At 32.3% G+C, this 27,567-nt stretch overlaps 1 protein-coding gene across 1 annotated transcript in view; it reads left to right on the top strand.

Annotated features, from left to right (window-relative positions):
• LOC132725867 (uncharacterized) overlaps positions 1–25,520 on the top strand; it is a 36,296-nt gene extending 10,776 nt beyond the window's left edge. The window contains exons 9-31 of the mRNA XM_060711052.1: positions 866–964; positions 1,492–2,839; positions 4,032–4,105; positions 4,494–4,595; positions 4,803–5,672; positions 6,077–6,289; positions 6,521–6,659; positions 7,250–7,416; positions 8,075–8,403; positions 8,711–8,929; positions 9,460–9,770; positions 10,108–10,228; positions 10,451–10,645; positions 10,927–11,623; positions 13,722–13,939; positions 14,185–14,352; positions 14,592–14,966; positions 15,567–15,673; positions 16,069–16,215; positions 16,580–16,746; positions 19,332–19,522; positions 19,900–20,107; positions 22,433–25,520. Of these exons, the coding sequence (XP_060567035.1) occupies positions 866–964; positions 1,492–2,839; positions 4,032–4,105; positions 4,494–4,595; positions 4,803–5,672; positions 6,077–6,289; positions 6,521–6,659; positions 7,250–7,416; positions 8,075–8,403; positions 8,711–8,929; positions 9,460–9,770; positions 10,108–10,228; positions 10,451–10,645; positions 10,927–11,623; positions 13,722–13,939; positions 14,185–14,352; positions 14,592–14,966; positions 15,567–15,673; positions 16,069–16,215; positions 16,580–16,746; positions 19,332–19,522; positions 19,900–20,107; positions 22,433–24,117 (8,150 nt within the window). The 3' untranslated portion in view covers positions 24,118–25,520. The remainder of the gene's footprint in view (positions 1–865; positions 965–1,491; positions 2,840–4,031; positions 4,106–4,493; positions 4,596–4,802; positions 5,673–6,076; positions 6,290–6,520; positions 6,660–7,249; positions 7,417–8,074; positions 8,404–8,710; positions 8,930–9,459; positions 9,771–10,107; positions 10,229–10,450; positions 10,646–10,926; positions 11,624–13,721; positions 13,940–14,184; positions 14,353–14,591; positions 14,967–15,566; positions 15,674–16,068; positions 16,216–16,579; positions 16,747–19,331; positions 19,523–19,899; positions 20,108–22,432) is intronic.
• The last annotated feature ends 2,047 nt before the right edge of the window (positions 25,521–27,567 follow it).

The following is a 27,567-nucleotide window of genomic DNA, read 5'->3' as shown; positions in this document are numbered from 1 at the left end:
TTCACAAAAAATCTTAAGAAAATCTTAAGTGAAAAATCTGTCTAAATCTATCATGTATCTCTTACCAAAACTGAACAAAAACAAACAAAAAATGGAGGAGAAATATATATTAAGCAAACAATATGTTATAAATAACACAAATTAATTCAATATAAACATTTGTGACGTCATGACTTGATGACGTCACGATGGAAAGGGTTATGAATAGTTTAAATGTGAACTATACTGTAGTAGATTCTCTATTATTAAAAAACTAATAATTTGTACAATTTTGTGAGTTCGATTTTATTGCCATCATGTACTAGTGGCACCTTTTTATTTATTAATACCTTAGCGATAACATAGAAGACCTTGTTTCTGAATCACTTAGATATATAATGTTTGAATCATCCTTTGGTTCTAATTGAAATTTGATTGTGTTCAATACATATTTCAAGCTCTTTATTACTTGATTTAAAAACCGGAATCAAATATAGAGCATGCACATCAATATCAAATGAACGTTGCTAGGGATGTTTTATCGTAATATTTATCGTAAGTGAATTTTTATCTTAAGATAAAATTTTAACTAACGAGTGGTTTTGTGAAAATGACTTAAGATTTAACTTACGATTATCGTAAGTCAAAAACTTAAGATAAATCGTAAGATTTTTTGTGAAAATGTCTGCTGGAAATTAAAAGATATGTGTCATAAGTACTCTTCGATTAACATGGACATTTTTCTTAAATTCACAAAAGATGCCATTGTGTTGAAGTTATGTATTTGATGAAATCTGGTGACTTTGTTTTATTTTATTCTCAATAAATCTTAAATGCGACTCCTAAAATACTGAGTGTATAAAGCCTGTTTTATTTTTTTACATAGGGAGGTTCATAGTTCTTGGAGAGACGGAACTTCCGATCAAATTTATTCCTGAGACCCCTGACCTTCCATGGAGAGGAATTGAGATTCATTCAAATCAAGGTACATGAAGGCATGGTATTAAAATTCTTTAATTCAAAAACACTTGCTTATTAGATAACAATGTTTTTGATAAATGTTTGTTATAGCTCAAAACTAACTAGATGTATATAAGGTAGCCGGTCTGGACAGATCTGAGGACAGGCAACAAAACTTTAACGGTTTCGTTAATCCTAGCTCATATTTAGTTCATTTGAAACTAAATAAAGAAAGATATATTATGCTCATCTTTGAATGATGTTGCAAAAACATAGAATTACAGAAATTTCTTGAAATCTAGGAAATCTTTCAGAAAATGAAAAATTTGACTTCAAGAATTCACACGCTTTGTATGAGACGCTGTGTTAAGATCGTGTTAATTAATAAGAACTGCCAGATTTTAATGGCAGTATTCGTATTGTGTTTACTAAAAGTACGTGTAACTCATCTGCTTTTCCCAATCATGTTTATTCATCATTATTATTCTATGTATTTTCTGGAATATTATATCCAGTCGATAGTATGACAAAAACATTTTTTTTCTTTTCCAGGTTGTGAAATCTTCAACCTCATTATAAATGATACTGAAGTGGGAATAACTATTACAGATCCTTCGTTTGACATTTCAAATCTGACCTCATCGTTTTCACGTAAGTCTGGATTGTCGGTTATATTTTCACAACGTCAAAGTGACAATAACGGTACTTACGAATTTTCCAATCTAACAATCAATAATAATGATGAAAATGGTGTAACTATTTCCGGTAGGTATAGTCAAATATCGCAAATATTTAGCTTTTTGATAATTCAGAACAGTGTTATATCACAGAACAAGGAGAATGGGATAAAAATGTTTTCAGATGCCGGAGTTATGTTCTATAAGTGTGACATATCCCAAAATGGTGAAAGTGGCATATACATTTTCCAATCTACGCGGAATGAAATGATATACGTTAACAATTCAGTTATTTCTTCCAATCAAAACTATGCAATTAATGGAGACATTGCAACTGGAATAATATTGGATTCGTGTAAAGTTGTGAACCATATCTTCGAGTATTACTATTTCGGTGTTCTACGCACTCATAGTTTTATAGAGTTGAAGAATTATTGGCGGTACAAAGTGCCTCACAGATATATTTTATTTCGAAATAATCTTTTTCAAAACAACATTGCAGAAGGGATCTGTATTGAAAGTGAGTTTTATTGGTCTTCGTTAGGTCTTTTGGAAATTCATTTCGATAACAATATTTTTTCTGGAAGCAGGCGCTCTTTTTTGTTCAAAGCTTCTTCTAGTGATTCGTCCCAGATAGAATTATTTTTCAACAACAATACATTCGTAAATAATACATTACGAGAGAATAACGATATAATAAGCTTTATTAACAACAAAAGGATTTATTATGTCGAAGTGAAGCATAATTTAGTGAACGGTAATACGGCACGGTCTTTTCTAGCTGTCTATAAGAGACATACAAATGGTAATGTCTCTTTAACTGGTAATAAATTCGATGAAAATGTCTTTTCGTCCTCCGTGATTGATATTCAAAATTACGTTCCATTTGAATTCCACGAAAACATCATTGGGTCATCAAACATTTATAACTGTGCCCTAGGTGTTCCTGACTTCCATATTAGTTATTATGTCAACGCCACACACAATTACTGGGGAACACATTTAGCTGAAGAAGTTGTTGAAAAGGTTTGTGGGTTTGAAAAAAATATGAGCAAGAGTTTAGTATTGGTGCTTCCTTATTACGAGAACAAAATGTTATCCTTGATATCTTCTTCTGGACTTTTTCTTGGCGATTCCTTTGGCGGGGAAATAAAAGAAGATCTACACATTTCACGAGACGAGTTCAACTCAACACTTGAAATTTTCAGATCTATAATTGTTCGGTAAGTATGAAAATGAGTATTTTTTATATTTCTTTTGAATAATCACTTAATGATAATATCAACGGAGATAAAAGTATTAAAAATCAATCCAGCACTTTCATTTGAATGATAATTTTTCGCTTTTACTTGGTGATATAAACTTCATAATCGCCATTTTGTGCCCCTTTGGGGACATTTAGATATGTCATTTCTTCCGTCCGTTCTCATGTTGTGTCGGATGTACCGCTAACTAGGCTTGAGCTAGAGTCAACAAACTTTACAAGAATGTTGACCAGCATTTGAAGTTCTGCACCTGGGGGTTGCGTGTGGATTTATCTCGTTTTGTCAGAGTTGTTACCTTTGACTTCTGTCGTGCGAAGCCCAAAAAGTATTTGACCTAGAGTCATGAAACTATAGAAATGTTAATCAGGATATAAAGTTGTGCACTTTGGGTTTCATGTGTGGATTTTTCATTATTTGTTATTGCCCCTGACTTAACTAGTTAAAATTTGCAATTTTCGACTTTGTGTTGAGCATAGCTCAAAACATATTTTACTTAGAGTCATTATGCTTTCAAGATCAGCATCTGTAGTTGTGCAGCCTGGGATTTGCTTGTTATTGGAATTTGTTAATGTCCTTGACAAAAAACAGTTTTAAAATGTTGTGTCATGTGTACCTCTTAATGTATTTGAGCTTGAATCAACAAACTTTACACCAATGTTGATAAACATGTGAAGCTGTGTACCTTGGGTTTTGCATGTGGTTAAATTGACTTTGTATAAATTTTCATTTATTTTTTCAAATTGTGTGATGCGTAGCTCAAAAAGTATTTGACCTGAGTCATGAAAATTTACATAACTGTATGTGAGCATGTGTAGTTGTACCTTTGCGGTTGGAAAAAAATGTGTGTTAACATTGGAAAAATTGGATATTGTTTTTATGCCCCAACCACTCAGGGGAAGTTGGAGTCATGTAGAATTTCCTTTGTCATACTGTCCTGTTGTATGTCAGTAGACAGTGAAGTGTGGGGCCCTGTGTCCTATGGATATATTAGTCTCATTGATCTTGCGATTAAAAAAGTCTACAAAACCTTAAACGTTATACACAATGAATAAGTCACGTACTAAAAGCAATAATTCATAACTTGATATCTCATTCAGATCAGTATACTTTTTTAATCTTTAGAATAACTCTAAAGCTTATTACATCTCAGGGCAGAAGCACACCTTCATATTCGACCGGGTGTGAAAATGTTATTTTGGCCAAATAGAGGGATCTTCGTTCAAGGTATAAACACTTCCCTTTTATTATCTATAAATGTGAATATTCAAAAAGGTAAATTTTAATTGACCAATTGACTTAGCAAACGACATTACGGAGTACAAACGATGACTTATAACATTTATCGATTTATTGTATTTATTTGTTTCATATAAGAGAGTTTATAACCAAAGAATACAACATTTATTTGCATTTTAATTTCTACATTTTTTCTTTGAATTGAATGAAATGAATGTTAACAATAAATGTTTGTCATGCCATTGTATTATATGACTGTCATTCTATGTCATTTTCACTCCAAAAGGTACTTAATATGTACATGTATATATTTTCATGTGAACATGTACATCTACATTACACATCATTTTAACCAATACATGATAAATAATTACAGGCACTTTAACAATAAATGGACAAGATATTGAAACAGTATTAGATAGCTTTGAAGAGACCTTTCCATGGCATGGAATCGTTGTAAACACTACATCTTCTAACGGTAAGTTAGCAGTAATAAAAATAGTAAAGTAACTTTTGTTAAAATGGGCAAATGAATAGATAATCATTTTCACTGACACTGAACATTCACTTTATGAATTCTTACTCAGTGCCGCTAACATATAACATTGATGGTTTACTTGCATTTCAAAATTATGTACGTATGATATGTGTTATCAGAAAACTTATCTTTTATCATTCAATATAGGGACAGGAAGAGTAGTGATTAGTGATGCAAGAATCAAAAACATGCTTTATGGTATTGTTATATACACCCCAACTGTTGACATAAAAAGAACTCAAATTTCTAACTGTATGACAAGCTGCATTACTCTGACTGAAACAAGAACAAGTACTTTTCTCGACTTTGGTGGTACTACTCTTCAATCATGTGGTGATGTTGGTATACACAAGAAAGGTGCTGGTGCGGTTGTCATTGCGAACGCGGATATTCGTGACACATCAGTTGGTATAAAAACCGATATGTTGTTTGGCTCACTAGAAGTACGATCTTGTTCAATATCAAACTGCACTGTTGGTATTTATGTGGCTTCTCAAATTTATGACACAGACAGTAGTGTAAGTATTATAAGAAATATTTTTAATAGGATTTCTTCCAAAGCTCTTCATGTGAAATTCGAAGAAAGAACACAGGAAATGAACAATACCAACCGGAAGATTCTAGTTGAACTAAATACATTTCAAGACGTATGTGGTATAAATATAAAGACATGGAACCATGTAATGACGTCATTTCGTGACAATGAATTGAACAATGCCATGTGCTTAGGTAGCAGCGAATGTTTCATGACCGTGCTTGCAAATGGCACTTCAACATTTGATCAAAATAGATTGATTGATATATCATCCAATCGTTTTGAAAACTTAAGCGCAAAATGTATTATACATATGCAAGACGGTGCAGATGTTGCTTTACAAAGCATGTTTATACATAACATAGTTAGAAATAACAAGGGTAGTGATGGTGTTATCAAAGTGGACAGCAGATATTTCAATATATCTCAAAATGCATTAGATAATGCTGACTCAATATTTGATGTTATAACATCATTGGAAGGTAAGTGATTTTTGTTAGCTAATATTACAGTACCAATTCATTTATTGATGCAATAATATAATGCCAGAAAAGCTCTTTATCTCAAAATGAAATATGCAGTTGCTTAAAATCGATATGTTAAAACGATAAAACGATGTCCACCAAGAAAATTAAGTAAGTTATGTTCCGAATGGTTCTAGGTTCATGTTCGCTTTGATAAGATATAAATTTAACAACACAACCATTTGAGTCATATTCGGTAACTTGTTTCTAACGTGCTTTACATTAATTCAGTCCTGTGATACTCAAATAGAAAATGCATTTCAAATAGTTTCTCAAGTTAAAAAGGCTTATAAATTATATATTTATCGAGTTTTAAAACCGTTTGTAACAGGTTAATGTTGCGTTTATGTTATTCATTACAGGAAAAAGTACTGTAAATGTAACGAAAAATTGGTGGGGTACTTCAGATATTAGTCACGTGCTGAGTAGGATATTAGACCAAAGGCGCATACCCGAGTTGATAAGATTTGAAATCGAACCTATTTTACTGACAGGTTCTTTCAACTGCAGAAACGTTAACAATTGTAGTTCACATGGAGAATGTATAGGTCCAGATAATTGTCGATGCATTTCTGGTAGGCATTTGTGTAACATATTCCATATCGATATTTTCTGATGTATTTACTTGAAATTGCTGCCTCGAGTTGATTGGGTCTGTTTTAAATAGATAGTAAAACACGCAAATTGCCTCACGCATCTAACATGAGCTTATGTGGTGTTCAATTTTCACCACTAATCATTTTACAATCAATGATCCTGAAAACCATTGACTTTCTAATATTAAATACAATTTGTCCTGTTTTAAGGCTGGAAAGGAAACTCTTGCCAAAGTTTTGATTGTGGTGACGTAAACAATTGTTATGGAAACGGCGACTGTGCAGGACCAAACACATGTTCATGTTATGATGGATGGTATGGAAATCGATGCATTTCCGCGGCATGCAGGTAAATTTTGAATGAAGTTTTAAAGTCACCTTTTTATATTTTCAACACATCATAAAACTAGAAACAGTGTTGAATGTTTGTATATGTTAACATACTCTTGATACCTTAAACTGATAATTACATATGCTATTTTTTCTTTGTGAAACATTTTTGTTTAACCAGTTAATTCTATAGCAACTTTGTTAAAAATAACTTCATTTGCACCATTTACTTGGCTGTCTAAATTTTAAGGTACTTTTCATTGACCTTTTTTGATCATTGTATCCTATATTTAACCATGATTACTTTTTTTTGATATCTTTACAAAGGGTTTGTATACACAATTTTCAATTTACGGTTTACATTTTTATGCAAATAAAGGTAGTAGTTTAAACAAGGTTTCAAAATATTTCCGATGTTTCCTTTACCAGCAACATTGTAAGATACTGGTCTTTTTGTAAACGGTTGTATGTCATGCATCATTTGAAAAGGTCATTTAACCAGTTCATATTTTCCTGTTTTCCCGATGTTGATAGACACGATGATCCCTTGCAGTTTTAATTAGACACTATTCTGCAATTTAATGGAAATGACGCATTTAACAATTTCAGTCAGGTGAATAACTGTAGCGGTCATGGATTTTGTGTCGAGCCGAATATATGCGTTTGTGCACTAAGGTTTACTGGAAGTGACTGTAACACTTGTGAGCCTCATCACGGTGGACCTTCATGTGAACCGTGTCCTGAATGCCAACATGGATCGTGCAGTTCTCAGACAGGTATATGTCATAACAGTAATAGAATACTTTATGGTAGGAATAGTCAACTGTGCAAAAATTGTTTCATTACTATGATTTTTATTTTATCAATCCGGTGTTAACGCAGGATTAATTTCTGATTAAACTTTTAAAACGTCCCGGGGAATAATGTTGGCTCGGCAATTTAAGGAAATCGACGTACCATCTTAAATTGAAAACCCAAAATGACAAATGGCAGGATACGGGTTTTATCGATATTATTTTTTTCGGGTTTTTCTTAGAACACGGTGACTAATTTGATACTTGCCTTCAAAAGTTGACCTATAATCAAGTACCAGTTTATTAAAGAAATTTGTATATTGCATATGTACCGTGCTTGTTTTCTGGCTTAAGTTATTGTTAGTGTCCGTGAGAGACACAATGTAGGTGTTTATAAGACTGCTGAATTATTACTGTACTTACAACACAAGAAAAGAATAAAACACTTATGAAAACATCCTGACATAATTTTTTTAAGCAAAGCAACAACTAATTGCTGGATAGCTCACATGAAAGAAAATTACCCACAGTGGTTTAGGGCAAGTGCTTTGAAGTCAAAGACGTTGTGCATCTTTGTTTCGTAATACGGGAATGCAATATGTACTACATATTTTATCTTCAATTCATTTTTATAATTTAGGGTTATGTGAATGCGTGGGAAATAATTGGGCCGGCTACTTATGCGATCGGTGTAATGATACCTTCTATGGACCAGACTGTTTACCTTTAGTCAAAGTTTTGGAAATTATCCCCAGCAGTGGACCAGAAAAGGGTGGATATGCAGTGCATATATGGGGACATAACTTCCAAGAAACTGTTAACGGTACTTACAAATGTCGTTTCGGAAGTATAGAAACGGACGGGAAATGGTTAACAAAGAATCACGTGGTATGTACTGCGCCACAGCAATCGAGAGGGCAGGTGATTGTTGAAATATCTACAGATGAGACTGAATTTACAAATGATAAAGTGAGTTTTAATATGTGTCCTATCTTTAATTATGTGTTTATCTTTTTAGTTAATCATCAAAAATACACAAACACATATAATGTGCACCATTAAACGAAAATAAACCTTTAAAAAAACATTAAAAATAGTTCGTTTCTTATTAAGAAAAGTATAACTGTTTATTCTACATGTAGAACATGGCAACAGATTTAATACTGATTACATTAATGCAAGATACGGTTTAAGGACTCAAAATAAAACGATTATCAAACTATACAAATAAGTATGAGCCTTTGTTTGTAACAGATTTTTTTTTTTGAAATTTCAGCTAACATTTTATTACTATTCAACTTGTCCCTCTGAGTCCTGTGGTCGTAACATGACTCCTTCACGTGGCTATTGTTTGTTCGATTCATGTTCGTGCTATTTGCCATGGAAGGGAGATAACTGTACTTTGAAGATACTACCACTGATTCTAGTAGACGTTGTGGATGTACAAACTGTGAACGAATCAGACAGTTACACACAGCAACTTAAATTAAAACAGGTGGGTACAATAAGACATTGTTATAATATAAATACTATTTCATTATAAAATGTCATTAGGAGTGGCGTCATAGCCGAGCGGTTAACGCATTGGACTAGCAATTTAAGGATTGCAGCAGCGTAGGTTCAAACCCCTTCAGGGGCAAGTCATTGTTTCTGTGAGCAAAAAGTTTTACATTTATTGCTCAGTACTGCTTAGTACCAGGAACAGATTTTAAAGTTAGTCTATAAGCTTCCTACACAATCGATCTAAAGTAAATTCTGTATAAACCAAATTTTCATTAACCTCACGTGTCTTTTTTAAACCTTCGTACACATTATTTTGTTTCATTCTAAACATTACAAAACTTTCTATCTAATGTCAGAGTCTGATAGCAAATGTAAACAAATACAATAATAAAATCATACTGGAACTATGCGACATGTAGGCCTACATCATTAATATATTTTTGAATATTACTGCATTAAAGAATATTTCATTGCTTGCTTTGTTGTGATCATCTAAAATGTATACTAACTTTTTTTGTTAAGGGGGACCTTCCAGTACGTTGGTATCTTTACCGTGGTCCCAATGGAATGACAGTAGATGAGGAGACAGGCCTAGTGCAATGGGCAATCACCGTTGCAAAATCCCAACCATATATTGTAGAAGTTAGAGCATCCAATATGATAAGTGAAGTGTCTGCAAGATGGTCTATTATGGTAGTGTTTTCGTACACAGTGTCTGTAGAACGTATAGAACCAAGTGAAAGAATTTTGCCGTTTCCTCGATCAGTTAAGATTTTTGGTATGGTTCAGTTTGGACAGCAGAATACACCCCGAAAGGTTCCAGTTGAAGTTATGTAAGTCTGCTATTTGTCGCATTATTAATATGATTAAATAGAAAAATGTAATACATGTATATGGATATGTAATATGTTGGATATAGTATTGACGTCTTTTTGGTTAATTTTTGTGACAATTTGAGAAAAGAAACGATATATTTACTAGAAATAAATTGTTGTAAATCCGATCAAACATCTATCTATTCTTAAAATACATGTATTACAGTTTTTCATTGATCCTACATAATTTTATTCGTTCGGCTGGTTTTTTATATTTCTTTCTTTTTCAAGTATCGAGTTTATTATGAAGAGATATGTATTTACATCTGACCATTAACTTTCCTTCGATTTTTAGCGTATTTAGTCAAAGAACAAAACATGAAACATCTATAAATGTGGAATCAGATGAGTTATTTCCGAGTACATTTACTGCTATTTATAACCCAAGACCAGACGATGCCGGAATATTTTCAGTGGTAAAACTTTTTAAATATAACGAATCATACATATAGTTTCAACTCGCACAATGTTTGAATCGCATTATAAGAAATATTACATAAAACTACCATTAAAGGATCTATACTTTAATTACAGCTCATATGTGAATCTTTTGGTATATAAGAAATTTTGAGATGTAAGTTTTGATTGTGATCATATATGTTCGCGTTTCATCAACATATATGCCTTTTTATTGACAGAGTGCTAGACATCCCGGGAACCCGTTTGAGGCATTGACATTCAATATCACTTGGTCCGTACTCGGTATGATATGTAATCCATTTGAAGTCGTTGTTGATGAAATAATATTCCCTGATGAAACTTTTGTATCAATAAATAAGATATCAACATTGGTAAATGTTGGTACCACTTCTATAACTGGCATTGAAGGGGAGGTAAGACATTTAAATTGATAGATTAACAAACATGTAAATTATTATCTCATCATAATGATGAGGTTTTATAACCAACAGTTTAAAGACATTTATAAACTGACATTTTTATTTAGAATAGAGTTGAAAAGTTTCAAACCTTTCCAGTGTATGTTTAAAACACAACTGTTCAGGTAAAAGTATCATTCATCTGTGTTTCTTCCTTATTTCATGTCGTTTTTGTTGGAACATATTTGTAGAAATCATTTAATTATGCTCATTAAATAATATATCTGTAATATTAGGTTGATGGGCCTCCTGGAACATTCGTCAGGAAATCTGGAGATTCCATTAATACATCATTTTCTATACAGAAGTTCAATATGAATGACAGTATCTCCTTTGATTTGGTAATTGCGGATGCAAAACCTTTCCATGGATATATGTATATTTTATTCACATCAAGTCAAGGTTCTTACACTAGCATGAGAGTAAACATCAAACTTAATATCAAAAAACCTATCCTCGTATTAGAACCAAATCTGATTCGTGTAGATGTCATGCCAGGTTCAATAAAGATAGTAGATATTAATATTACAAATATAGGAGAAGTTTCTGCAAGAAATGTATCTGTAAGTCTTCCAACGGATTCCAGATTTTCTCTTGTGTCTTTCACGTTGGAGAAACACAAGTTAACAGATTCAAATTATACAGATATTTTATCAAAAGACACGGCGCTGTTATCTATTGCCATTGTTATTGGAGGAAATGACTCATTAGGAGAGCTTTCAGGAAATATTTATATTAATTCTTTATCAACTTCAAGTCGACTGCCCTTCACAATTTATATATCATCTACGGAGACAACGAATGTTACATTTACTGTGAAAGATGAATACACTTATTTTGCGATCGGATCTCCTCTTGTAACAAACGCAACAATAACACTTTCAAATCCTAGACGAGAATTTTTGGAAATAAAAACAACTGAAAATGAAACTGGTAAATATTTTCGTTTTGAATTGTATGATAATCCGAGCTGATTAAGCATTTACATTTTATTGTGACAATGCTAATTTGTTAAAACAATAATTAAAGGATTACCATTTTTCGTATCACTTTAATGCAACATTTACAGTATAAAATGCATTGAATGTGTGGATAAAACAAGTTATTGAATGCCTGATTATATTTTCGCATTCAAAACAAAAAGTAAGCAGACAGTTGTAAGCATTCGTTAATACTGTAAAAACAGCTATTATTAGTCCCCTACCGGTTTACCAGAGGGGACAGTAGGTTTACCCTCCGTCCGTCTGTCCGCACTCACAGAACAGTTTTTATGTGGCTAGAGGGACAATAGGTAACTGTTCTGTCTCTTTGATGTCATTCATTCCGTAATGCTTTTATATGGCTATTTTCTTTTGTGTGGCTAAAAAGAACAATAGAGAGAACAATAGAGTAGCCACATAATTACTGTCCTGTGAGAACGTCCGTCCGTCCGTCCACAAAACTGGATCCCGCGATAACGCAAAAAGTACTGAGAATATTTTTATGAAACTTGATATATGGATAGATGGCAGTATGGAGATTATGCACGTCTTTTTCTTTTCTTCCTATGTTAAAAATTCTGGTTGCTATGGCAACAAATAGATTGAAAATATGGCAAATTATACACATAACCTGGATCCAGTGATAACGCAAAAAGTACTGAAAATATTTTTATGAAACTTGAAATATGGGTAGATAGCAGTCTGGAGATAATGCACATTCTTTTCTTTTCTTTCTATGTTGAAAATTATGGTTTCTATGGCAACAAATAGACTGAATTTCATGATTTCTGATTCTAGTTTTCACGTTTTTTCACTATAAGTTCTTTATTTCTTAAGGTATTTTCTTCAAACTTTAAATATAAGTTTCTAGTCATCAACCACATCATATGTGACAAGGTTTACAACTCTAGCACAAAATTTATCAGAATTTCCTTCCTTGAACTTAAAATTTTCATGAAAAAAATATTGTTTGTTTTTATACTTTTTTTTCATGTATCTACTTCAAACTTCATATATATGTTTCTTATTATCACTTAACATTTGTGAGAAAGTTAAATGAACTTGGACTTTTTTTTTCGAGAAATTGGTAATTTTTACTCCAACTGCTTCAGTCATTATAAAATTTTCTTTAAACTCCCACATCATAATAATATGACAAGGTTTATAAATCTAGCATCCATATTTCCAGAATTATCTCCTCCTTTAATTTTGAATTTTTCTTATTCGTTCTCTTTTACTTCAAATTCAAAATAAACATTCATTATCAATACCTTCATTACTAATTGTTCCTTGTTACACTCAAATCAAGTATGACGTCTCTCATCTTTATTTTAAGAGTTATCTTCTTTTTAAGAATTTTGCTTTTAAAAATGTTATATTTTGATAACAGGGATGCTTAAAAAAATAACTTTAGAGTGTCCTTCAGTCCGTCTGTCTGTCTGTACATAAAACTGTTTCTAGTGATCACTTTTAAAGAACTTTTTCAACAAATTTACTTAAAATAGAAACATAAGTGAATAGCCAATGGCCCTTCAGAATGTTGCTGGGGTTCTAACCGGTAGGGGACTTATGGATTGCTTGCAACACTATGATAATTGCTTGTTTTATCGTTGTTATCACATTTATCTATTTTTCTGTACCATCGATTTGTATTATATAAGCTATCAGCATACATGTGTTTCAGGGCAACAAAAAAACTGACAAAGAGAGATCTTTTTAATACTTGCAATATTTTTAATCAAGAAAACTTATAGAAATATTAATTGTCATGTCTAGAGCAAATTTTCTATGGCAACACTTAACTGCAAGTTAGGCCCTCCGTTTTTTACATTCCGCTATTTACGATTTCCTTACGACATCTTCATTTTTTACAAATACATGAATATACCTGTCTAACAGTGTTTTTTATTAGATCGTTAAATGGATAAAGGTCAGCGTTACTGAGTTTTGAAAGCTTTTTTCCTCATAGATCTTCACTTTTTTGAGGTAATACAGTTTAGGTAAATAAGGCTTAGCAGCGCATCTAAATGGTTGTCAAAATAATTTTTCAGGTGTTGTAATATTTGAGAATGTTTACGAAGACCAGTACACGATATTTGTTGAGGCAGAAAATCATTCGTCATACGGAGCTGTTATTCTTATCTCTCTCAGTGAATCACACCATGAAATATTTCTGCCACGCATTGCTGTTAAATACACTTGGACAGTTGAAGCAACAACTTTTAAAGATGTTTACACCATTGCTTTGGAATCGACATTCGAAACATACGTAAATATCTTATGAATTTAATAGATCTGAAATAATAAAGAAATGTCCACTGTTGTTTTTATTCAGTGTATTGAATTCTGTGTTACGATTCTGATAGTTATGTTGTAAATTAAGGATAATAAGTAGCATAAAATATGATTATTTATATCCCGAACTCAGCATGGAAACAATTAAACATAAGCAAAATTTGACGGTTTTGTAAATGTAAATGATATTTGTTTTTTTTTTCTTATTTAAATATCAAGGTTCCAATACCCGTTGTTACAGTACAGCCATCTCATATTGACACGTTACCTCTGGAGCATATGGAAACGAGTGAAATCGAATTTACTATTACAAATCATGGTCTGATTCAAGCAAACAATGTTAGATTCGCGTTTCCAACGTCTCATCCGTATCTAACTTTCACTTCGGTAAGTTTATTCAAATATTAGCATAGTAGATATATATACATTAAATCTGCTTTTAATCATTCATGTTCTATTATATATATTTTCCTCTTGTTCATGTACAAAGTCATGTGCACTTGTCATGAAATGAATGATAACTGAATATGAATTGACCTTTCGAAATTGTGTGAAGAAAAAGCGCAGATAAAAGATTGATTTGAAATGAAGTATTCTTGATATTGTTCTTTTATCATTTATTACAGATGGTTAAAATGATCGGAATTCTAGCTGCGAATACATCTGTTGTTGTTCCTGTCAAAACTATGCGTAATCAAAGAGAAGAGCGATCTTCAAGATCTTTTTGTATTGATATATTATTGATTTACGATTATCAATGCTCAGGCAGACAGACACGATCTGCTCTCGTCCGGCTAACACGTGGTAACTCAGAACCTTCATGTGGGCGTATATTTTTTACTGGTGGGCTTGTATATGGTTCTTTGATATTTGTTGGGTATGCCGGAACTTCTACGCTTACATGTGATTGTTTATCAACATTGGTTGAAAGTTGCGCGTTATCATTTCTTCCTGGAGCTGGGTGCGCTATAGCTAGCAAGAATTGGTTTTCTCGAAGTCATGTAAGTAGTTTGATATATTTTTTTTCTCCCTCTGGCAATCTGTTCCATCGGGAATCTTGTTCAATCGGGAACTCGTCAAGGGTCCGATCGGAACCGATCGCCTTCGGGTTGGCCACGTTCGGAATTTTCCTAAAATTTTATATTATCCCAGAATATATTCTATTAGTCTTCATATACAGTTGGGAAGACAGTTTATTAATTGAAGCCGATCAGTTTGTATACATGTGGCGGTAGAAGACCATGTGCAGTTATTGTCTTCAGTTTTCATACATTAAAGATAATCAAGCATTCTTAATATGATACTCCTTAGATTGTCTTAAGGTTAGCCATTTTTTCCGTATGCTCGAAATTTCATTCTTTTGAAATAAAGTAATAGCTTATAAAATGTATTGACAGTAGATTTTAATTTCATTGAAACAATCAATACATTATTATTTTGCAAATTATTGAAGAAAGGACATTCCGGTTATATGTGGTTATATGTGGAAAACAACAGTAAAATGTTAATACTTTATATTAGTACCATAATTCATTGTGTTGCACAAGTCACTAAACCAGACTGGTATAAAGGAGAACTTTCATGTAGTTATTTTCCCTTAGTCTAGGTCAGATACCAAGGATACTGTAATAGGTGTGTTGGACATAGTTATGGGATGTATTGTTTCAGGAATCAACCCATTGATTGGCAACTTATATACTGCAGCCAGGTATAAAGTTAAAAAGATAATTTCGCTTTCTGTTTCAATCGTACACTTTTTGGTATTTGAGTGTTGGCATTTGAGTGTCGACATATTATTAATGTACGTTTTCATATTCCTGTAATTATTGTCTGTATATATATATTTTTTTAATTTTATAATTTATATAGCAGAATATTTCCTTTATATTCCTATCCTTCCTTAAACGAGTGAATAAAGGATAGAGAAAATATAAAAATTAGCTCTAGGCCTTACTACTTATGCTACCAAAAGAATACAATGTAATGTTACAGTAGTTAAACCTTTGAAATTACATTATTTGAATTGTATTTGTTTTGCACTGAGATAGATTGTAATTACATTTTATGTTTTTAACATTTATTTGTTATGAATGATATATTTAGATGCGTAATGGACGTAAATGAGAAATGCTTCAGTGGACGTAAACGACGGGAGATCAATTCCGATATATTAACTGCTTTAATAAAGTCGTCTGCTCCGATAATAAATTTCCTTAATATGGGCCAAGAAATTTTTGGAACGAGATACATGTATGTAGACTTACTTCCAGCTTTATAACATCAAAGTAATAATTGGTTGTTTTAGATTTTTTTTAACTAAATAGATCCAATACGTAAAGGTTTAAAATAGAACTGAATAAGAACTGAATTCATTTTCGATAATTTACCAACAATATTATTTTATATTTAAAATCAAAAACGTTTAAGTTATACTTCATACAACAGTTATTTGAGAAGTGAGATAACTAAATTTATATTTCTTGTTTGTTAATGATGATTATCAAATGTTTTGTTTCCAAGTGCTGATAATTTTACAAATTATAATTAACTGATCTAAGAAATAAAAAAATAAAAAAATTAATATACGAAATAAAACGTTTTATTTATTTTGAAGAACATTAGAAGATACATGGTATACCGAATTTAAAAGAGGTGCTGCTGATGATACACAGCTTGGAGCAATGATATCAGAAACAGAGTATTCTGCTATCATAGATAACCTCTCCGAAGTGGAAAAGAAAAGCAATGTGAGCAGATTCATTCAACGCTTTAACAACACAGGTATGATAATTATTTCCCTTAAATAAAGTCTATTTATTTAATTAAAGGAAACTGCTTCTAACACTTCGATTCGTATATAATACTAGTAGACAGTAATTGCATGAAATTCACGAAATCGCATACAGTGAGATAAAGCATTCCAATCAATCCGATATAAAATTTGCACTGATTATCTTATTATGTCCGGCATTCTCTCTCTGCCAATCACTAATTAACTGGAGGATAAAATTTATTTAATTTACAATCTTAAACTTCATGTGTGGTTTCATCTCATTGTGAAAAAATGAAAAACTACTCAAGGGGAAGATGATTTTTCTTAAAGGGTGTATCCAAAAGGTTTTGCCCTTTCAAATATATTCTTGTAAGTATTTTTTGCAGGGCATAATATAAATATGTATAGATTTAAATATATCTCCTGAATAACAATAGCTCTCTATCGACTATTTAGGAGTTACCGTCCTTTGTATTGTATACTTATTATTTGTATAATATGCATTTCTCAAAATGTACATTATGTATAGCAAGTACTGTATTGAATCAGCTTATTGTGATTTAGGATTGGGGAATTACCGGTTTGGCATTTTCTCATATACAAGTCATATAGGAATACTTATGTGTGCTAAAAGTTTTGTTAAAACACTTGTCACTTGTTATTCTTATATGTTTCACAATTGATATGTGTAATTATACCCCCAAAAACAAAGTTTGGGGGTATATAGGAGTCACCCGGTGGTCGGTCGGTCCAGACGTCCGTTGCATTTTTCTTGTCCGGAGCATAACTTGAAGACTAATGGTTGGGATTCAATATAACTACATACACATTCAGAGGAAGTGCAGTGCACAATAACCATAACTCTATCTTGACTAATTACTGAGTTATTGCCCTTTGTTACTTTTCCTTGTCTGTGCATAACTTGAAATCTACTTGTTGGAATTGAAAACAACTTCATACAATTGTCAAACACAATAAGGGAAAGTGCAGTGCACAAGAACCATAACTCTATCTAAAGTAGTTACAGGCAATAAGCCCTTTGTTACTTTTCCATTGCTTTATTTTGTCCGGACCATAACTTGAAGACTAATGGTTGGAATTCAATATAACTATATACAAAGGTCAAGCATATTAAGAGGAAGTGCAGTGCATAAGAACCATAACTCCATCTTGACTAATTACAGAGTTATTGCCCTTTGTTACTTTTCCTATTCCGGGGCATAACTTGAAAACTACTGGTTGGAATTCAAAACAACTTCATACAATTGTCAAACACAATAAGGGAAAGTGCAGTGCACAAGAACCATAACTCTATCTGAAATAGTTACAGAGTTATTGCCCTTTGTTACTTTTCCTATTCCGGGGCATAACTTGAAAACTACTGGTTGGAATTCAAAACAACTTCATACAATTGTCAAACACAATAAGGGAAAGTGCAGTGCACAAGAACCATAACTCTATCTAAAGTAATTACAGAGTTATTGCCCTTTGTTACTTTTCCATTTCTTTCTTTTGTCCGAACGATAACTTGAAGACTAATTGTTCGAATTCATTATAACTTCATACAATGGTCAAGCACATTGAGATAAAGTGCAGGGCATAAGAACCATAACTCCATTTTGACTTATTACAGAGTTACTGCCCTTTGTTACTTTTCCTTGTCCAGAGAATTACTTGAAATCTACTTGTTGGAATTCAAAACAACTTCATACAATGGCCAAGCACAATAAGGGGAAGTGCAGTGCACAAGAACCATAACTCCATATTGACTCATTACAGAGTTATTGCCCTTTGCTACTATTCCATTGCTTTTTTTTGTCCGGAGCATAACTTGAAAACTAATGGTTGGAATTCAATATAACTTCATACAATGGTCAAGCACATTGAGAGGAAGTGCAGTGCGCAAGAACCATAACTCCATCTTAACTAATTACAGAGTTATTGCCCTTTGTTACTTTTCCTTGTCCAGAGCATAACTTGAAAACTACTGTTTGGAATTCAATACAACTTCATACAGTTGTCAATGACATTAAAAAGGAAGTGCAGTGCACAACAGCCATAACTCAATTTTGACAAAATACAGAGTTACTGCCCTTTGATACTTTTCCCTGTCCGGAGCATAACTTAAAGCGTACTGGTTGGAATTCAAAACAACTTCATACAACGGTCAAGCACAATAAGTGGAAGTGCAGTGCACAAAAACTATAACTCCATCTTCAGTATTCATAGAGTTATTGCCCTTTTCTTTGTCTTTCTGGACTTATTTCAGAGTAATTTAATTAAACTTCATCAATGACCAACCACATTGAAAGGAAATGCAACATACAAGAACCACAACTATCTTTAATTGCCCACAACCTCAATTCTTTTACAAGGTATTCTGTTACTAGTAACATCCTCATCCTCTGAAGCAGTCTTGTCGGGGGTATTAATCACATTTAGTGATAGTTCTAGTTATTTCAGGAATTTCAATTATTTTGAGAACAAAGCTTTTCCTTATCAAAGCTTGCATCAATCATTGCTAAAAATAATTTGAACCACAATTGCATTACACACCTTTTTTGAAAATTCTATTTGTAATGCATTAATACAGTGGCTGCTTGGGAAAACGGGACTTTGTCACAACTCGAGGACAGTGGTCAAGTGATCAGCTTTAAACGTTTACAAGCCGGTATTGATCAATTTCATAACGATAATGATAAATCTAAAGCTCTTGGATATGACTCCATTTTTGATGAATATGGACAGTTGGTGAAGAGCTATCATGAAGCAAAGAAACAAGAGGTAACATTTTCTCCTGTAGTTTGAGTGTGATATCTTTTTACTTATAAATATTTCATTATTACTTGTATGAGTTATGTATAAAAACGTAACTTTTGAAAAGTCTTTTTAAGTGCTACATTTAAATAGTTTAAAAGATTTCTCAGCATAAAACACATTTATTGTCGTAGCGTGAAACACTTCATAAAGATAGCATGAACTTGGGGGTTGTATTACTGTGATAGAATAGAAAATATGCACACATTTGTATGCATACAATGGCTTTTGAAAAATGGCTAGAATTGTTAAATCATAATGTAACTTAATTTATTTGATTTTATTTTGTGTGAAGGCAAAGGGAAAATTGATTTATTTAAAAAATGTGAACTTTAATTTAACAGAGCAGCAGTGAAGCTAGAAAGAAAGAAGGTGTTTGTGCAAGAGTTCGGATAAGGATTGAGCAAGAACTCGTTCTTATAAGAGACGCATTCAAGGCAAAATTAGAAATAGAAAATGGAGAGAAATTTGACCTTGAGAATATTAAAGTTGAAATTAAAATAATACAAACGTTTGGGTCAGAAGAACTCCAGAACGAAAAGTTTTCTATTGGTAATTTTCATTTTCATTGATTTCCATTAGCTCCACTTTTCGAAGATAAAAATGGACAAAGAAGTGAAGCAATATTCACGAAACTCTCACTGGCGTCGGCGTTGATTTACCTTTTTGTTCAGGTCAATGTTGTCGGGAATTGGCATTAACAAGCCGTGCACTTCAATGTTCGGTATACATGTCAATAAGTATTAAAGACGTCATCTCAAAAGGGCAGATAATCCTAAAATTATTTTTTGAAAAGTTAGACTCAATTTTTACTTTGGCGTTTTACATTTTTCATTATTTATTTAGTATACATGGTCCTTATCGAATTATGGCAACATATAAACTGATATTCATGTTAGTAAGGTTATTTACTTTTTAATTAAATTGTTTTGTCAATTTCTCATTGACTATCAGTATCACAGATATTCACTTTCAACTTGGAGTAATTTTTAATTTACTAAATGTAATTGTAAATGCATTTATAAGGAACAGATATTCCTGACAATCATTTAGCTAAATAATTTCCCTTTTTATCTAGAATACTGAACTTTTCTATATCATATCAAAGGTATACACTTCAAACATTGTAAATATTTGTAAACCATTAAAGTCAGATAAAAATGTACCAAGCACTTTTACAATTTTTTTTCCTGTTCTGCTTTGCAAAAATTAACTATCGGGCACTAAGGAATAGGACATTTTGCCGTTTATATTTCAAATGTTCAAAAAAGCGACAGTATTATCAGTACTTTAAATGAAGCTTTTTTATCCTTCCAATGTACAGCCTCAGTCTAACTGAGTCCACAATTTTCATGTAATTCTGTTAATTTTAATGCTTCTGAAAGGTCACTCTTTTTCCAGATATTTCACAACAGCAAGTGGTATCAAGCGCCGTGTGGCAGTACTTTAGTTCAGTGTTGATATATTTTTGGTCCTTCGGGATCATTGATTCAAGTGCATTAAGTGATGAAAATTGAGCTGGTGCTAGGGGGCGTGAGGGAAAATGCATTTTTTTCATTATCCCCAAGTACAAACTCAAACCGAGTCTGCAATTTTTCTTCTTCATAGCGATGGCCCTTTTCCAGATTTTTATAATGCAGTACTAAGAATTAAATCAAAATTAATTATTAACATTCAAAATACGTCACAAGTTTTTCATGGTCTACGATATTCATTCATATTTTGTGAACTTGAATGCTTTATAAAATCATTATAACTTATTTAACTTATATACAATATTTCATGCTCTATCATCGATTCATTGTCCTTTTGTCTGTTCGCATGCACTCCGGTTACATTATTTTATAAATGTCCGTGTTATATACGTAAAGACTGTATTTGTGGGGGGACATTGATTATGGGGTAAAAAGAGATTACTTAAAGGGTTAAAAAGATCAAAGTAACTCAAAGAAATAATCAATAACTCAAAAATAATCAAATAGGTCGATTAATATCTGTGAAACAAATTGAATGCTGTTCATTCAGTAATTAAAATATTTGAGTGGGCTAAAAGGAACATTGCAGTGGAGAGAACACTACAGTAGCCACATGCGTAGCCACATGTAGAAACAAAATATTGTCCGGACAGTTTCTCATTATCTACTGGCCTGTGAATTAAATTTTCTTTTAAGGCTTCACTACAAAGATAAAATTTATACCAGAAGGATGTTTCGGTTCATTCATTATTTCACGAAATTATTTTCTTTTAAATGAACATGCATATCCTTTACACCAATGAAGACTTTGCAAAGCAACACGCAAAATTGCACCAAACATTTTATGTTACTGATTATTTTATGTTTATCCCAAATATTCCAATTAAACAATGCATTCAATTATTCATGATAACAAATTAATAATTGAAATTTCAAAAATAGTTTGCCTATCTTAATAATATACATTCTACGTATGGATCATGGTCTTTTTATGAAACTTTATCGCCTACAATTCACTCTATTCCTATATACTTATTTGTTTAGCAGCCGTCGTTTCCGACCAAATCATTGCCTATATTATAAAGGCCCATAGTACTTTATTCTTCTTTATCAAAAAATAGTAATAGTGACAAAATATCAACAGCAAATTACATGCGATAACCTAATGTAATTGAATGCCCTGTTTGAGATTAATAAAGAAGATGACGTAATGTGACGAATACAGGAAATAATAATTTGAAAAAAGGTTCTAATTAAAAGTTTTAAGACACAAAATGTAGATCATGGCAAGATTTGTACTTTAATTCAGCTGGCTATTTACTACTGAATAAGTTGAATAAATTATATTCGAAATATGTTCTGCTATTTTATCGTACATGTACGAAATATATTTTTATTATAGGTAAATTAACCTTGGTTGGAATAAGCGGCATTGATGGAGAAGGAAGGCTAGGACTTGGTTTGTCTGGCTCTGTCGAATGGTTAATCATTCCGTACAGTACCGCTGCCCCCGAGGATGACACGGAGTACGACATTGGTGGTCAGTTATCGTATTCTGTAGATGGGACTGAACTTTCTGTGTCTCTTCTTCCTGACACAATAACTGTTTCACCGAATCCAAGTCTTGTCGTTCATTACTTCCATGAAAAGTATGTACGTGGAGATGACGCTCTCACACCAGAAATTGAGCCGATTGTCCCATTTACACTCGCTGTTATGGTTATGAATGCGGGATACGGTGTAGCAAAAGCCTTAAAATTAACTTCTGGGCAACCAGAAATTATTGAGAACGAGAAAGGTCTTCTGGTGTCATTTAAAATAATTGCAGCTCAGCTCGAAAATCAGGCCATAACGCCATCTCTTACTGTCGACTTTGGTGACATTCACTCTCATGAGACTAAAACTGCAAGATGGCTCATGACGTCATCACTTATGGGAAAATTCTTTAACTACAGTGCTACTTTTGAAAATATAAATCCTCTTGGAGATCCGCAATTGTCATTGATTGATAGATTAGAATACCATGATCTTGTTCATTTAGTTAGGATACAGTTTCCTGATGCGGACGATGGTTTAGATGATTTTCTTGTAAATAATTTCCCGGATCAAGATAGTTTTCCTGATATGCTATACGACAGTGCAAATGGTTCTTCAGTATCACAAGTTTCAAAAGCGAATGTGACCGATATTAAATGGAAAACATATACAAATCCATCAATGAAAGTTTACAAACAAGTTAATCTAACCGTCAGTGTAAAAGAGGTTATGTGGTTCTATGCACGAATAGAAAATACATTTACTAGACAACTTAGTACCAGTGAAGATTTGCTCAATGTCGTTACCCAGTCTGGGAGAATTATATTACTAGAAAAAAATGTATGGCAGACAACACATATTTTTGACAAGTTTTTTCTTCATTTGTTTGATTTTGTGCAATCAGAAAATGAAGACAAAGATCTGAATGAAAAAGAAATTATCTATATATTAACATATGGTCCGAAAAATAATAACGCTCCGCATATCAGTGCATCATCATACAATGTGAATATGACAAATGCAGTGAAGGTGGGGTCTAACATAGTAAATGTTACCGCCTATGATAATGATAATGATAATGTTATGTTTGAGTTGAAGAACAATAGTGACAACCTGTTCGCAATTCAACAGATCACCCAGGACTCTGTAGCAGTAGTACTAAATGCCAGAATAATATCAACTGGAACTTTTGTTGTGGAGTTGGTCGTAAAAGATGATGGTATACCAACCAGATCTTCATCTATAAGTATCCATATAAGTATTACAGAGGAGGGCATTCATGGACATTCTACGAGAAGAACAAGCCCTCTCACGACAGAAAACCCGATGTCAACAAAGCCCTCTGACCCGAGCAATTCAACAGACGTGCAAAAGCCAAACACAACTACATCATTGGAAGCTTACGATGATACTGATGATACATTTCCGTTGTTCATACCCTTGACTATTGGGGGAATCATCATTTTCGTTGTCATGGTAACTGCAGGAATTGTGTATTGTCTCAGGAGAGATAGGACCGACTCTAGAAGTAACACTATTGAACTTGATTAAGTTTCATTTTCAATGTTTCGAGGAGTATAATATTTCAAAATATAATCTAGATTATTATTCAAGTACAAGACTTTTTTTAGTTGTTTTTTTAACTCATTACAGGACTGGAGCAGACGCTTGCAGAAATCATGATCACAAAATAGACAAATATAGCTTTTTTCGCCGACTCCTACATGTTTCATTCATTTTCATACATAAATTGGTGTGAAAAGATTAATTAAACCTTTTGAAGTTCATTCCGTTGGTTGTGTGGTGCTCCACTCAAAATCGGACGAGGCATATAATTCACAACATTATTTCATCTGAATTAACGACCGCAGTAACCGAAGAAATATTAAAATGTTTACAAACATTTTAGATTTAATTTAAACATAGCGACGAAGTAGACCATATCATTTATATCAATATTTCACTCATTGCTTTTATATATACTCGTATTTTATTTTCAAAAGAATGATTTGATTATTGTTTATAAATAGATTGAGACATACGTGCTCAATATTGATACATTGTAAAAATTGCATATTTTGTTTTGGAAGAATATGCTATTATTACCTATTGTTTTATTGAGTTATCTCAACATGTCTTCTGCTTTCATCATAAAAGATGTATAAAAAGCATGTGAAAAAACTGTAACATAATGTAATTATTGGATTCTGTTTGTATAATGCACGTGTGTTCAAATGTTTATATGTAAAGACTGAAATATGATAGAACAGTATAAAAGTATGTACGACATATGGTCAGACACTAACATTGATTGTCCCATAGACTAACATTAAAAGAAATGGTCCCTAATCCTATCTTAAGATTGAGTTTTCATGCTTAAGAGGTGATTTTTCTTACGTAGGGCACAAAATGCCTGACACATAAAAATGATCCAGTTATATAGGGGTAGACAACCCAATTTTTGGCAAAATGACTTCAAAGAGGATCACCCCCCTTTTCTTTGATTTTTTTCTGCTGATCACAAGACTGACATACACTTTTTATGAATGCAAATATCCAAGTCACAAATTATCGCGGAGACTTATGAAATATTTCATTTTCTTCATAAAACAATATAGTGCTATTTTCTAAATTAGTTTTCATACTTAATAATACCCCCATTTTCATCCAATCACCGAATATCCAATTGAATCTTACGGTTTTTCCCTCTGCACTTTTTTCAGCCAATCGCTGGCCATGTTACATTGCGAGACTCGGACCATATGTATCGTAAATATATCTATTTATATACATCCTTCAATAAAAGAGTCAGACCATATATTAATTTTCTGAAACTTTTAATATGTATTACTTACTTTCAAATATGATAATGATTATTTTACATTTATATATACACGTGTTCTGTTTTATGATTATGATGCACCAATGTGAATATTAAAGAGATGAACACAAAGTATCCGTTGTTAGACTTACCTTCTCATTTATACTAAAATACATGTAATGTAATAAGTACGCATGTAAAAAGGAATATTGTATAGCACAGTGGCCATGCACACATTATATTATTTACTTGTGGTATCAAAATACCACAAACATCTCTTTTTATGATTTCCACGGATAAATCTTTGGGATAGGAATACTATAGCGGTTGTATCACTTTATATTAGTATGCACATGATAGAGCATTTGAGCATTTAATTGTGTGAAAATCAGATTATAGCACTGCTATTTTAAACAAACTGTTTATTCCAAACCGAAAGTTACAAATCCATTGTTATGTGTGTTGATTGCCCATTAGAACACTTCAATATAAGTCGATATAAATTTCTTACTATAAACATGTATTAGTTAGATTGGATACAACAGATCAGACCTATACATTCCCTTAATGTGCAATCAAATTTTACACTCAAAATACATTAAACCTGCAGTTGTGGCGACTTTGTGGAGGGAAGTCATTTGAATATTGCCAATATTGACATTGTATTATAACAACAACAATGCTTTTGTTATTCCGCAGAAACTAAGGGGTCTATTAAAATATCAAGTATATAATTATAGCCCCCCCCCCTCCTTGCAATGATCATCGATTTTTGGCGTCCGCGCCGAAGCGCGGCGCCCTTTATGGAATGAAATCAGATTTAGTGAAAGGGCAAGCCTTTTAGTCAGTCATGATAAAAGCCGATCATTCCGAGTGGTATGAGGGTGCTTGATTATTAATTAAAAATGAAATGTCCCGATATGTACAATGAATAGCGAACTGGAGAATTTCGCAATGCAAACATTTTCAAATGAAATAACATTTTCCGTCAATAATTAGCGCTCTTCGGCGTTTTTTTATTTATCATTTTGTAGTACACAGTTGGTTATTGTTTTACATGTATATAGAATGATGAGTGGATGACCTAAACATTCCGAAAATCTATTTATAGAGGGATGTACTCCTACCGGTAATCCTCGGTCTCTCCCGGTCTATTTTGACCAGGATTTACTCGTGATATCACACGTTTATTGTCCGGTCTCTACCGGGTTTGGAGTAGATGTTTGATATTGTTACAGAACAGAACAATATTTTACAGATAAATAAGTTTTTTTTCCAAAATGAATGTTTGTCACTTAGTTTGGTTACAATAATTAATAAACACAAATCAACTCTCAAATTTATTGATTATTATTATACATAAACATACAATTAAAAAAAAAACAACAACAACAATTAACAATAACATGGTTCATTTTATCTATATGAGATAAAAACAATAAATATGTACAATAATTGAGAAAAAAGGTACATTTTTATGGTTTATTGACAATAATTATCACCTCTATCATCATAATCATCATCAGTTTATTCATCATCAAAATAATAATTGTCATAACATTCATCATCAAAAAAAGTTATTATCATCAAAATAACAAGTATCATCGCTTATAACTTTAACAGTATTACATCGAGAAATATGAATATGTTGAGTCCACTTGCTTTATATTATTCGAATAGATTATGATGATAATGTACTATAGATGATGATTATGATGATAATTTACTGATTATGGTGATTTACTGGTGATGGTTATGATGATGGTTGTTATAATGATGATCTACAGATGATTATGTCGTATTGTGTTGATGATAACGATTGAGATGATGATGAGGAGGAGCAGGATAGTGATGATGATGATGTTGAAAAAAATAAGACATGTATGTATATACGTAAAAAGAAAAAAATTGCATAAATTTGGGAGCTTGATCGTAAAAAAAAATTTCGGCGAGGTATATTCATTGAGAGCTTTATGCCGTGTAAACAATGCGTATAAATTTATTTTCCCTAAAATAGCTTAAAGCAGCATGCTTCCAGTTGAGCAAAAATATTTCAATAAATACACACTTGCGTAAAATAAACAGAGAGTTTAGGAAAAGTAGAAAGATTCAAAATTCGAGTAAAATTTTACATGTAAAAAGCAATTAATGGTTTATTTTTTATTATGTGTGATATTGTG

This window comes from Ruditapes philippinarum, unplaced genomic scaffold (genome assembly GCF_026571515.1).
Source record: "Ruditapes philippinarum isolate M1 unplaced genomic scaffold, ASM2657151v2 ctg1584_1_1_1_1, whole genome shotgun sequence".
Classification (NCBI taxonomy): domain Eukaryota; kingdom Metazoa; phylum Mollusca; class Bivalvia; order Venerida; family Veneridae; genus Ruditapes; species Ruditapes philippinarum.
This window is presented reverse-complemented; position numbering and strand designations above follow the sequence as displayed.